Genomic DNA, 14,435 nt, shown 5'->3' with positions numbered 1-14,435 from the left:
ATGTCAAGCTGATCTGTGCCTGGCACGTGGGAAGTTCAGTAAATGAGACCAGACTGTCAGCACCATAACACAGAATCACATTTCTTGAAATAGAATTGAGTTTTAAGTGAGGGGGAAAAAAATCCCCCAAGTAGGCCCTGGGGTATTCTCATCTACTATGAATAGGCAGAATCACAAATCCTAAAGAGACACGAGCCACCCCCCATTAGAAATTCTGTGGAGGTTCAGTTGGTATGATGTATATTCTTTTGATCTGGAAAGAAAACGTGACGTGCTAATCACCATCCATCCCAGATGGTACACTGTTCTCAAAAATCTCCCCCACAGACCTCAAAGCATAAGAGCCAATCCAAGATCAAGTAAGGAAAGCAATGAAGGAAAAAGCATCAAAGCTGGGAAGCAAAATGGCGCTCACACAAACGTACTGCTCTGCTCCTGGTCCTTTAGCATGTGGTACCAGAAAGCAGCTTCCCAGTACCCCAACTTAGCTGCAAGTGTGGGGACAGAACAAAATCTGGCCTGCCAGCTACCTTGGGATAGTTGCTTTTGAGAGAACCCAGAGGGCTGGATGATTCAAGTTCAACTCCAAAGCTCCAGAAACGGGAGGGGCCATGGCTGCCTTGGGCAAAGGACTGGGGCATCTTTAAGGTGGGTTATGGAAGGAGGGGAGTCTTATGAGTGTTCTCCAAAGAAGAGAGAGAAAAGCTATTATGAGAGGATGTGCCATATCTTTACCATCAACCACCACTGCTGTCAATAGTCCCTTCCTCTGGTTGCTCAATCTGTCATGCGCCTGGCATTGCTGGTCCCGGAAGCTGGGAAGACCTTTGGGGCAGGGTGGGTTCTCACAGACAGCATGTTCCACGCTGGCACCCAGGCAGTGAGTACCTCCAGGCCCAGGGCTAAAAGAAAGGAGGAAGTCTGATTAGCTAGCCTGTGGTAGAAATAGCAGAAACACTGATTCACTCTCTTGCCAGGAGGAAAGAAGAGATTTACAAAGCAACCCCCTCTGTTTCTATAGCCCACATCTGGGCCAGCCCAGCCTCACACTGAAGTCATGCTCAAATGAGCTACAGAAAAATGCATCCAGGGACTGTAAATCAAGGTCATCTGGAAACAGAATACAGTATCAGTTCAGCAAGATTCACTCACTGTGTCTTCCAGCTGAACCTAAAACGTGGCCATGTGCAACCCTGAAAGCCCCAAGGGATTTTTTGGTGCATGAGGCTTTTGTTTGTTTGTTTGTTTCTGATTTTCTTTCCTTTTTAAATTTTTTTTTTCTGAAATGAAGACCTTAAAAAGGCTCTTAAATATGCCCTGGAGGTCAGGATGAGTCCAATCAGCAGCTCGCATGTGTTCTCTAATCAAATGAGTCAGAATGGTTGGTTCCCTTGCTCCTAGGCGCTGGGGAGAGCACAGCTGGACAGATGGGGACATGGCTGTGCTCTCTGATTGTAGATGCTCCAGTTTAAGCCATTCTGGAGACAGGGCCACTCTTCCTGGCTGAGTCTACACATAGAAGGAGTCCTGATCTGGCAGAACGGTGGGACAGGGTTCTGGCTGACCAGTCTGGTTTTGCTCAGATCCTCCACAAGGACCCAGGGTGTCTTGGGCCACTCTGCACTGGGCATGTTCAGCAGTTTATCTGGCAGACGCTGCACCAAGGCCAGTAAGGAGCACAGAGTGGGGACTCCCGTTCACCCTGAACATTTCAAAGATTTCTGGAAGATTAAATCAACAGAAATGGCCTGACATGACTGAAGTGAACACATTTAAACAACACAATTGACAATGGAAAAGTAGCGTCATGATCAGAAGTCCGGGTGGGTCTGTAATCTTTCCAGGAGGTCCTAGGACTCCCTGGCCCTGCAAGCACTCAGGGAGATGTCTACAAGTACAAGTTTCCTCACCTTACAGGAAGGATGGACCACCTGCAGACATGGGGGACACTCATCAAAGAAACAAGTGGTGTAAACAGTGGTCGTAAAATAGCTCTTCACAACAATATCCTATTAAGTTACACCAAGAATCAGAAGGGGCTGCTGCCTATATCCTTCAGATGAGAAAACCAAAGCTTTCTGAGCAGTGAGGAAACTGCCAAGAATACACAGAGGAGAGGGGAAATGTAACACTGAAGAGTTCTTGCTTCTGGGACCAATGTAGGAGAAAAGGTAACACAGAGAAAGGCGGGCAGCTGGTGCATTCAGGGTTGTTAAGCTGCATCTCTCTCCTACCAATCCCTTAATGTTCCGTCTTCTTCATTCAGGTCTTTCTAAATACTTCACCAGCGGAAGCTGAGACTTACAATATAATGGCTTCTCGGGCCTTTCACAAAACAAACAAACGACAACAAAAACCGATATTCAACTGAGGAAGGAAAATATGCCTAGCCTCACTTGAGACACACACCTCACAACGAAGGAGACACTGCAATGCCTACCAGAATGACCACATTGGAAAGCACTGTGTCTGTGAGGGATGGAGCAAGTACACTTGAGCCATCACTCTGCAAGGCTGGGGGGTTGAAATCTAGTCTCCCCCCTCTTCTCCCCCCGCTTCTCTCTCTCTCACACACACACAGTAGAAACTGGTATCTCCCCACGCGTTAAGCTGACACACACTTGCACACATGCCACAGCGTGCATGTTAAGTCTACAGGGAAGGCCAGGAGCGTAGCCTAGGGATAGAGTGCTCGCCTAGCATACACAAAGCCCTGGGTTCGATTCCTGAGTATCACATACACAGAGAAAGCCAGAAATGGTATCGTGGCTGAAGTGGTAGAGCACTAGTTTTGAGGAAAAAAGCCCAAGGACAGTGCCTACGCCCTGAGTTCAAATGCCAGGACTGGCCAAAAAAAAAAGGTGCAATCTTCTGCACGGTCGACGTTCCTAGATATGTTAAAAACTAAGACAAGAAGAAAGCTAGAAGGGCTTTGGAGAGAAATTGAAGGCACTGAAGATGAGCCCCACCCCAGCCGAGTCTGCAGTGAGCTCCACGGGGCAACAGCATCACTTAAACACAGAGCTGAGATGCAGCAGAGGAGCTGGGATACGAAGACCATCTGGCCGGATAGATAGACATGTAGAATCGTGGTAGGCTAGAAGATAAAGGCGCAAGTATGTGGGGTGGAAGCAAAAACCAATTCCAGGCACAGAACTTTCCTCCACCTCCCTGCCTAGAGTGGACTAGTTGCTACCTTTCCTCTTAAGGGTTTCAGGGAACAAGGGGATGGCAGCGATCCCTGCATGTCCCAGGTCTGTCCTCGCCCTTCTGTTCTCTTGTAGAGATAAGAGCTTGCTCTTGACACAAGTGCATGTCAGCCTTCCCAGAACTGGCATTAGAGATGAATATATTACCTTGTAGTCCTTGGGTATCAGTTCCGTCCACAGTGACACAAACAGTAGGAAAGGATAGCCTAGGAAGCCGGCTTAAATTCATGGATGTTCTACAAGGCAGGAAGTAAGAATCCTAAAAGCTCTAAAAACCAAGGCAGGGGACAGGGAGAGGAGGGGAGGAAGCCGGCCACCAGCGGCTTGAACCTACACCCTCACTATTTAGGAGGATGAGATCTGAGGACCTTGGTTCGAAGTCAGAGCAGGCAGGAAAATCTGAGACCCTTATCTCCAATTGGTCACCAAAAAAGTCAAAAGTAGAGCTTTAGGTCAAATAGAAGAACGCCAGCCTCGAGCAAAAAAAAGTTCAGGAACAGCATCCAGGCCAAGAGTTCAAGCCTTACGACTAGCACCAAAAAGGGGGGGGCGGGGAAGGAGGGGTGAGAGGGACTCTCCTGCCAATATCTTTGGACTGCAAATAACCCAGCTGCAGGAGATAGAGAGGAGCCTGGGACATGCACCTGGGCCCGGAGAGAGGACCATGGCAGCATTCCAAGCCCAAGATGCACGCGGCAGTGAGTGCTGGATATCTTTGCCAAAACTCAGCCAGCCAGCCTGGTGATTTAAGGAGATGGGGAGGACATGGCTTCGGTCAGAGCCTGCGTCCAGGGCCTTGGTCAGCTGGGCTTTGTAACAGTCACATCAGGCATTGTGCAAAGGCTGGCTGGTCTGCACTTCCCTTAGCACTGTCCCCATCCTGAGACAGGCGTGAGCCACCTGTACTCGGGACCCAGCTTCCTTTATGGTGCCGGAGCTTGAGTTCTGAACCTCAACACAGAGCAGGGTACAGACCAGAACTACCCTGCTGATCTCACCATGACACTAAACAGGGTTTCTACACAAGTATTATATTCAATTATAAAACCATATGCATGTGATTTTATATATACAATATGTATTTTATATATGTTTGTAATATTAAATATCTTATTTAATTAAAATTTATTAAAATATGTTTTAAATTTCTAATATATATATATATATACACAATGTGTATGTGTGTGTGTGTGTGTGTGTGTGTGTGTGTGCATTCACACACCAATCCTTGGGTTTGAATTCAGGCCCTGGGTGCTATCCTTGAGCTTTTGTGCTCAAGGCTAATATTCTACCACTTGAGCCACAGCTCCACTGCCAGCTTTTTGGTGGTTAACTGGAGATAAGAGTCTCACAAACTTTGTTGCCTGGGCTGGCTTCAAACTGCAGTCTTCAGATCTCAGCTTCCTAGTAGCTAGGCTTCTAGGTGTGAGCATCAGCTCCTGCCTAAGGAATCATCTTTAACAGATTGAACAGCCACTGTGTTCCAGGTACACCAACAGGGCACCTGGTTCAAACTCTCCTGGCACTACTGAAGAACACAGCCCTTCTACCACCAAGTGATCAAGGCTGGCTTTAGATTTGAGGTTTCCAGCACCGGCTAACCACGGGGATGAGCTGGGGCGATGGAAACCATCCCCTGGGAACTACCTCCCTCCCGTGCTAGGGACTCAGGCCCAGCCCGAGCACTGGAACCTGTACACACGGGACCCCCTATGAGTTACTCCTGAGCAGGACTTCACTGTGGATATAAAGCCTGGCGGTTTGGGTCCTGATTTAACACTGGCTTCGTTTGCAACTTGATGTGATTCAACTGGTAACAGCCAAGACTGCAGACAGACAGTTAAGGGAAACATTTCAAACCAAGAAACTCTGAGAGGAGGAAGAGGACCCTGTGTCAAGGGAATCGTTATCATCATGCACAACATCGGGTCCTGAGTGCTCCAGAGTAAACATCCAAGGGCGAACAGAAAACATCCCGGCATCATCACGGTCAATGAAAAGAATCTTTCCAGAGAAATCTTACCACAGCTCGGCTCTGTCATCGAATTCTAGAAAGACCCATGGAAATCAACTGGATGAAGAAAACTGCTGAACCCACAGGTACTTTTGTGATTTGTGAACAAGTAGGCTGCCTCCAAATCTGCCAACAGTTAGTTTGCAGGTCAGCCTCTGGAACTTTCTAGAACTGGTTCTCAAGGCACAAGGCAAGCGAGACAACTTGAGATACAACTCTCGGGCTCTTTCTACAAGAGCCCAGACAAGTAGCACAGGAGCCAGCTGACCGTCGAGGGCTACACCCTGTCCCCCATTCTCAGAGCTACAGTGAACCTCAGAGACAATGGACTCTCCCAAGGCCACACCCACCTCTCACCTTGGTTCTATTCCACCCCCTTGTGCCCTAGCTTTCAGCCTCAGCCAGTGAGAGCTGCTGCAGGTAGGAAATACTAAGGTTCCCCAACCCTAAAGCTGGACAGGAGAGACTTACGGTGGGTTGTCGCATTTCCTCTGCCGGAAGCGAGCGCCGGTCCCACATGTGCGGCTACACATACTCCAGGGACTCCACGGGCTCCAGTCTCCATCCACGTGCTCAGGAATGGGGGTCTTACTCACGCACTCTCCTGCCCGACACCACTGCAAGACAGCAAGGAAGCCTGCGGCCCAGGCACTCAGCACAGCACCTTCCCTAAGGGCTCCCAGTCCCCCGGGATTTACTTGCATAGAAGTAAATTCTTTCAGAATAGGCAGATTTACAATAGGGCAAAACCTAGATACATAAGGCCATATAGGATGAGGCTAAATGAAAAGACCTCCAGGATATACAAACAAGAGCCATATAAAGTATGTCTGTTGTTCTTAATGTACCATGTTTTTTTCTCATCTCTTTTGTTGTCCCTTGGTTATCTCATATGGTTACAGTATCTTACCTTGTTATCTGATATATTGTCTATATGTTTATTTGAAATAGGATAGGGAAGGGGGGAAAACAAGATGAGGGGCAGGGGTGGGGGAGGGAAATGGGGACAAAAACATGAGAAGGGGTAGCAATGATTGTTAAGTAATGTACCTTCTATCTGGCGAATATAATGTAACCCATCTATCAATTACAATAAAAAAGAAAAAAGAAACGTGTTGCAGTACTTCTTTTATCCTTCAGGGGGCTCTGTGCCTATGTGTGCAAGGACAGGGGCCTGGAGATATCTCTGGGCTTCTGAGCACAGCCCACACAGCTTTTGGGAAAGAGAGGCCCCCAGCTCCTGCTCTGGATGGTGGAAGGCCAGGGTTACCTTGTCTGCCCCACACTCAGTGCCATCCAGAGGAGGGTCCAACTTGGTCTTGCAAGATGAATCTCCTTCCACCAGGCACCACAGGCCAGCACACATCAGATGCTGCAGGATAAGGAGAGGAACCACTGGTGACTGCCCAGGACACCCATAGGCACCCAGGCTACAGCTTGGATTGGAGGTATGGGAGAGCCCCCAGACCCACAATCCACTCCGGTGCATTGTGCTTACAGCAGTGTCCTAAATAAAAGGATGGGCTACAACAGAGTTAGAAAAGCTGCCTTGCCTTTTCCCTGATTGGTTCCTAGCTTGACTGAGCTAGGTAGAATTTCTTACAATATTTCACCTGGAAAACCCACAGATACGACAAGTAAATAATTTTATGTAAAGAGAAATTGCTATTTTAGAACACAGACTTCTAAGTGCATTCATAAGACACCAGCGAAGTTCTGGGAAGACCATAAATCAAAATCAAGAGGCAGACTCGGCCAGCGTCCTTCCCCTTATGACCTTGAGTGCAGGCAGTCCCTACACCATAAAGAGCACCAACCTGACGTGGAGGATGTGAGACACAAGAGTAAGGTCAGCCCCACTGAGCACCCAGCCTCTTATATGTCAGTATACCTTCCTCAGTTTCTCCCCCTGCAGAGAAGCCATCCTCCTTCCTCCCCCCCCCCTCATTATTTCCTGGGATTACATCCCAGGCTCCTTAGTGCCATGGCTTTAGGTTAGCTCCAGCATCTGCATGGAGGAGACAGATGCACAACGTGTTCAAAGAGCGAAGGGGCCAAGATAAAGAAGAGAAAGGGAAGGAAACCTGAGATGGAAGGTACGTTTCAAAAAAAGAGCTGACCCAGACCCAGAGTGCTCTCATTGGTTCAGGTATGCAGCACATCTGTGCCTTCAAACAAGTCCAAGAACCAAATAGAATATTGCACACTTGGGTCAGAAAGGCCTGCACATTTGCTTGATTGCTCACCGCTCCCTGGAATGGCCAAAAAAAAAAAAAAAGAAGATGAGAGCATTGGGTCGGCCACAGCTGGTTCTCTAAAGAGCAAGTACGCCTCATTAAATGTTTGATTCCTTGAACTTTCACCCCACAGCTCTCCAAGAAGGCTAGATGGGTGTGTGTGTGGACACATAAACACGTGTTTGCAGGCAAGGCTATCTAGGGAGGAGGTTTAGGGTGCTGGGATTAGGAGAAACATCACCTCTATCAGAAGTCAGGAAGGAAGGGTTGTGAACTTTTTATTTTGTGTTTGATTGATAATGTCTTCTCATCAAGTTTTCATCACTCAAGAAAGGAATGAGAGGCTACACATATTTCTTGAACACAAAATGTATTGATCACACAGGAACAATGAAGAAATGAGTGACATTCTCTCTTAAAGCCCTCTTAAAAGACAGTCAGGAGCTGATGTCTCACACCTGTAATCCTAGCTACTCAACAGGCTAAGATCTGAGGATGGTGGTTCAAAGCTAGCCTAGGCAGGAAAGTATGTGAGACTTTTATCTCCATTGACCACCAGAAAACTGAAGTGGTGCTGTGGTTCAAAGTGGTAGAGTGCTAGCCATGAGCAAAAAAAAAAAGCTCAAGGACAATGCCCAGGTCCTGGGTTCAAGCTGCATGACTGACAAAAAAAAAGGGACAACTGGGAGAATGGGAGAATTAGAAAAATGGGCAAAAAGCTGGGCATGGTGGCTTACCCCTGTAATCTTAGCTATTCAGGAGACTGAGATTTGGGGATCAAGGTTCAAAGTCAGCCCGGGCACAAAAGGACCTGAGACTCTTATGTCCAATTAACGTTTAGAAAATGGGAAGTGGGGCTTGGCTCAAGGGTAGGGTGGTAGCCTTGAGCTGAAGAGCTCAGAGACAATGCCCAGGCCAAGTTCAAGCCCTATGACCCACAAAAAAAAAAAAAAAAGAAAAGAAAAGAAAGAAAAAAAGAAAAATGGGCAAAAGACCTGAACAGACACTTCACCAAAGGGCCCATAATCACATGCCCAGCCTCTTCAGTTGTAAGATCACAATTTGATTCCTCTGTGTACCCAAGAGAAGTCAGGAAGCAAGAAGACCAAAATTACAAGTGTCCATAGGATGTGGCCTTAAGAGGAACTGCGCTGTGCTATAATAAGATGCTAACGTAGCTCAACAATTTTGGAAAACTGCTTCATAGAATTTACTGAAGCTGAAGACATGTACTTGTTTTGTTGTTGTGTTTTTCAATACTGAGATTTTTAACTCAGAGCCTTATGCTTGTCAGGCACATGCTCAACCATTTGATCCAAGCCTTCAGCCCCTTTAACTTATTATTAATTATTATTATTATTATTATTATTATTATTATTATTATTTTGCCAGTCCTGGGCTTGCGTTTGGGGCCTGAGCATTGCCCTTGGGTTTTCTCAAGGCTAGAATCCTACCACTGGAGCCACAGCCCCACTTCTGGCTTATCTATCTTTGTGGTTCTGAGGACTCGAACCTGGGTCTTTGGGCGTGCTAAGTAAGCACTCTACCACTACTAGGCCAAACTCCTGGCCCCTTACTTATTTACTTTTTTAAGAAAGCATTTACCTATGCCAGCCTGGACTGGGACATTCCTACTTATGCGGGGATGGGAGACATGAACTCCCACACCAAGCTTATTTGTGAAGATGGGATGTGGAGAAAATATTAGAATAATGGAATAATATATTTTTTCACATAAAATTCAAAAACAGGTAAAACTATAGTGTTACTATGGCACTGGGAGTCAGTATGGTGGTATTGCTTTCATATTCAGTTTCTGAAAAAAGGAAAGAAAAAGGGCTGAGCGGAGAGTTATAGAACTTGAGCCCTGGACCCAGGCTGGGGTAGAAATTTCACCAAGCCCAGCAACCACCACTGTGGGGGTTCATTTTCACTACAGGGAAAACAGGATCCATCACAGTGCTGTCCTCTAGACAAGAGCCATCACTCATGTCACGCTTCACAAGTGACCGAGTCCTCAGAGGCCTGTCATCTTGAGCTTCAGGACAGCCCTGGGAGGCAATGTGTGGAGATGAAAGAGCTCAAGCTGGGTGGAAAGAACGGGCTTCCTACAGAGCTAAAATAATGGGACAGGAAAGGGTTTGAATAGGAATTCAAGACCCTGCCTTGAAATAGAAGATCTCAGTTTTGGATTGAAATGCAAAGCCTCCTACCCAGAAAAGAATGGAAAAGAATGATGAAACCCAGAGGCTTATCCTAATCAGGTCATTAGATGTCAAAGATAAAGCGGTCAGGCTAAGGGATCAAGTAACAGATCTGAGGGTGGGGTGTCAGGCTGTGGGCAGAGGTCTGTGCAGGGATCACCCTGGACAGTGCAGAAGACACCAGGAAAGATCACCTGATCCAAGGACATTTATGAACACTGAGCGAAGTCTGACCTCATAATCTTTTGAGCTCCAACATGGCAATACAAGGGGAAAATTCCACATCTGGCCTTGTATCATCAAAATGTGGGGGAATGAAGCATTGTGAGAAATGATGCAGAAGGTGTGTGTGAACAACAGGAAAGATCTTCCTTCATGTTCAGTATGGGAGACATTCAGTTTAAGTCAGTATTCCCAAGTATGGATGCTAGTAGCTTATGGCTGTAATCCCAGCTACCCAGGAGATAGACATAAGAGGATCAGAGTTGATGCCAGGCTGGGCAAAAGTTAGTGATACTCATTTCTATAAAATCCACGACTGGTCCCAGACAAAAAAATACAAGGCCTTCCCTAAAAATAACTAAAGAAACAAGGGCTAGAGCGGGTGATTCAAGAGGTAGAGTCACTGCCCAGCAAGCACAAAACCTTGAGTTCAAACCCCAGTAACCCACTCCCTAACGTAGTTTTACTGATAGCACAAGCCAAATTCAGATCAGACAAAATGCCAAGAGCTGGATGAAAAAGCCACAAATCCACATTTTCCAACAGGACTACTGCAGTTTGAAGTCTTTCCTTAGACCAGCATGCCAGGACTGCTTCTGGAAGGTTCCCTGTGTCTTAGGTGTGGTCTGTCCTCACGTGTTCCTGGGAAGAACACAGACTCTCACCTGGCTGGGGTTAGGGTGCTGCTCTGGCAAAGCCAGGCACCCAGAAATTCAGAGGAAGACACTGTTAAGTTTTCAAACCCTTCTGGAAAACTTGAGCCAGAGTCCCAAAGCTTCAAGAGGTGAGACGGAGACAGGCAGGATGGCTTTGAGGCCCATCTAAGACTACACGGCTCTGTCTGAGAGGGTTAATTCCAGGGAGCTCTGAGATACTTCCAGCCTCCTGCTCCAGCCAGCCCCACTTGGCCTCGGAGTAACAGATTTTATTGAGACTAGCCTTTTCCAAACCAGGCTGGCTGTCTGAATCCTGGCAGAAGCTATATAAAAAGACAAAGACACTGAGCGCTGGTGGCTCATGCCTGTACAATACTAGATACTCAGGAGGCTCAGATCTGAGGATCACAGTTTGAAGCAAGCTTGGTCAGGGAAGTCTGTGAGACTCCTGTCTCCAATGAATCACCTCAGAAGTGGAGTTATGCGTCAAGGTGAGATAGCACTGAACTTGAGTGAAAAAGCTCAGGGGCAGCGTGGAGTCCTAGAGTTCAAGCCCTAAGACCTGCAACTGCAACAACAAAGACCTAGAACTAATTCCCCCCCAAGATTTTAAGATATGATTTGGGGTGGGACACAAATACTTCTGTCTCTTGTGGAGGGGATGCCCAGAGCAGTCCCCGAGGCTGACGGCCCTCTTTGGGTACCAGGAGAAAGGGAGAGCCCAGAAAAGAAGGATTAGTCTACTGACAGCTGAATTGTCTTATCTTTTTACATGGGATCCAGGAAACCAGGGGACAGAAAAAACAACAACAAAAAGAAAAACCCAGCACCAGTAACAGTTACAGAGTGCCTGCTCCCTGCTTGTTTGCTGATCTAGTTCATCTGACTGAAGTCTGCTAACAGCCTGCAGGTATATGTATTTGTATAAGTTGGGTTTTTCCATCTTGCAGATCAACAGACCAAGGCATAGACAGACTGGACGGATCCAGTAGGAAGAGGGGGGAGGGAGCCTGGGCACCTTAGCTCTACACAGAGCCCTTCATCCGCCTCACTGCGTAGGAAACAGCATCTTCATGCTGTGCTGTGGGAAGAAGGGAACCCTAGGCAGGAGAGAAGGCATAAACTCCTCTAATGCCCACGACTAGTCCAAGACCTCAGCCTCCGGAAACAACTGGCTCACGGTTTGGGTGCTCAACTGAGAAGGACTGCGTGAACAGCACAACGCAGTCTGTGGCAAATGTCACAGTGTGCAGATGTGCCTGCAGATGCACACACCAACACCACCTTAGGCTCTTCTGAGCTGCCTTCCTTCCTACCGGTGGCAGCCATAGCTCAGCTTCACAAGGGTGGTGGCAGGAAGCACGGCTGAGTTGCAGAAGCAGAACAAGGGTGAGCACGGGCTTTTTAACTAAGAAATCTGGAGGTAGGTGAGGCAAGAACTCCTGGAGAGGGGTGAGCTTTGTGAGACTGTGGATCCCTATGCTAGTCTGACTTCAGTAGCAATGCATAGTTATGCCTATACATAACAATGTGTGGCTATGCCAAACAATGCCTATCCTTTGTTTACCTGGTAGAATATCTGATTCAATAACTCTAAAACCTTGTCAAACGGATAGCTGTGCTCTTCAGGGACTTTGCTGACAGTGGCAGGAGGAACTTGCAATCACACACACACACACACACACACACACACACACACACAAAGACTGATTGGGTTAATTGCATAGAGTTCATTTCCCTTTTCTAATAAATATTTACCATTCAATGTTTATATAACTTTTTTATGTTTGGACCTTCTTGAAATGCTTTACTGAATTAAAAACATCACATTACCATTGGCTAAAAGAGGAGACAGCCATATTTGCCAGTAACTCCTACAACAAATGCCAGCTATTGATGCCAATTTTTTATACTTCATATTTCCACAGACAGCTCAGCCTTACAATACCGGCATTCTGCAGACAGACGTGAAAGGTTCACGGTGGTGGTGTGGGGGCCTCTAGAGTCCTGAAAACTCAAAAGAGCCCGCATGCCTTGTTTCTCTCTTATGCAAATGTTTAAAAGAACAGCAACCTCGTTAGTATTTGAAGCCGAGTCCACTCCCCAAGCAATTTCAGCAATGGTTTCCAATACTCAACACTTCTGACTCAGAGAATAGCTCTTAATTTTGATGGGCCTCCAGACAGGACACATTGTAAGTGCTAAGAGCAGAACAGACCTGCTGGTCTAAGCTCAATGAAGCTCCACACTGGAAATTCTACCCAAAGAAGAACAAGGGCTCAAGGGCTACTGTAGGTATTTCCTGCAGTAGGAAGCTACCAGCCTGCCTGCTTGGCATTCTCCAGCACCTACTGCCTAGTCTTTCCAAGCTCCAAGAGTCTGGGAGTGCTTAGAAATCTCTCTCAAGAGTATGCTTGCCAAGACGTAATTTAAAGGCACATAAGATTATCAGGGAAACAATTAAATTTAAACATAGTTTTCAAAGCACAAAAAGAATGACTAATGCGGCAGGGAGTAATGTGTGTTTGTCAACACATCCTATGATAAGACCCAGTCCAGAGTCTCATAATCACTGTAATGGTGAAGCAATCACAGCATATGAATGTACTCACGGGCCACAAGAGCCATGACTGTTATTTCGTATGAAAGCATCCAAAATTTCCCATCACAGTGGCTGTCCTGCGAACAATGTTGCCAACCTTCGCAATGGAAGGAAACCGAAGTTCAGTTAAAAGCTGGGGAAAGATAGGAGGTGAAATTGCTTCCCTATCCAAGTCCACTAACTGCCTGCAAATATCCAAGGATCTTTGTTTGGCTCTCCTGCTCTGGTAGGAGTTGCATCTATGTGGGGTTGAGGAACGGGGGTCCCTTGAATAAAAGAAGGCCCCTACTCTACCTCAGGAGAAAGAAAGGGGGGCTCATTCTCAGTTCCTCAGAAGAAGGTGCAGCCAAACGAATAGTCCACCACTTAGAGTGATTAGTGGCTGTTCTTTTACCTCAATATGTTATCTGTTGTGTTCCTTTCTTTCACATTTGTTTGCTCTGTATTCCAGGAAAAGAAAATATTCAACTCCTTAGCACCAGTGTTTTATTCCCTGGGCAGTTTCCAACTTCCCTTATATTTCATTATAGTTTTATTTCCTGTAGTAGGCTTAAAGTCCCCTTCCTCCAATTTTTTTTTAAAGACAAAAGATAGACAGACAGATGCCTCACTGATGTGCCTTTCCAAGTCTTCCCTGCTGATTTTTCACCAGGCCATCAGGGATGCCAAGACGCTGGCCAGTAAGGCTGCCTTTAATTGTGTTTGCAAGAGAGGGGGGCCTGGTGTGGAAGCATTCCCCAATCCCCACGCTTGAATGTTGTTTTTAAGACAAGAGGCTCCTCCAGGCTTTTAGAGTTGTAACTTATAATATTCACCCTCTAAAACTGCTGGCAATGACTGTTGCTTTCTTTTTTTTTATGACATCTAGTAAGTAGGCATTATTTTTTTCCTTTCCTACTACAGGGGCCAGCAGTGGTTTGGAGAATACAGTTGAGAATTCTTTAGCACATTTCTCTCTGAAATAACTGGAGGTGCTCTGGGATGGGATGACATCGCCGATGTGAAGACTGGACCAACTGGTTGGGTCTTATCTAAAATGGACAGTGTCAGGAACGCTTACATAAAGTTGATTGCCCTGGTTTCTCACCAGAAAGGAGTATACATGACCAGTGAAGGTGAACTTTTTTCCCTAACATATTTCAAATATGAGGACCCATTTCAATCCTCAAGAATATGGAAGCATGAATAATAATGGCTGTAAGATCAGTTACTACATTGGGTTAAAAGACCTTTCTGATTGGTTCTGGATCTCTCTGGCTAGATGGGAAGGGCAGGTTTTAAATGATGCTTG

The 14,435-nt window shown here is 46.5% G+C and overlaps 1 protein-coding gene across 2 annotated transcripts in view; it reads right to left on the bottom strand.

Moving 5' to 3' along the window:
* The window catches only part of Adamts17 (ADAM metallopeptidase with thrombospondin type 1 motif 17), a 113,329-nt gene that overhangs the window by 38,172 nt on the left and 60,722 nt on the right, over positions 1–14,435 (bottom strand). For both annotated transcript variants that reach the window (XM_090321340.1, XM_090321341.1), the window contains exons 11-13: positions 6,494–6,595; positions 5,695–5,840; positions 736–902 (exon numbers count right to left, since the gene is read on the bottom strand). In XM_090321340.1, the coding sequence (XP_090177466.1) occupies positions 736–902; positions 5,695–5,840; positions 6,494–6,595 (415 nt within the window). The remainder of the gene's footprint in view (positions 1–735; positions 903–5,694; positions 5,841–6,493; positions 6,596–14,435) is intronic.

This window comes from Megascapheus bottae, chromosome 30 (assembly GCF_031878675.1).
Source record: "Megascapheus bottae isolate mThoBot1 chromosome 30, mThoBot2.hap1, whole genome shotgun sequence".
In the NCBI taxonomy this organism is placed as follows: Eukaryota; Metazoa; Chordata; class Mammalia; order Rodentia; family Geomyidae; genus Megascapheus; species Megascapheus bottae.
The sequence above is the reverse complement of the archived record's forward strand: the minus strand, read 5'-3'. Positions and strand labels throughout refer to the sequence as shown.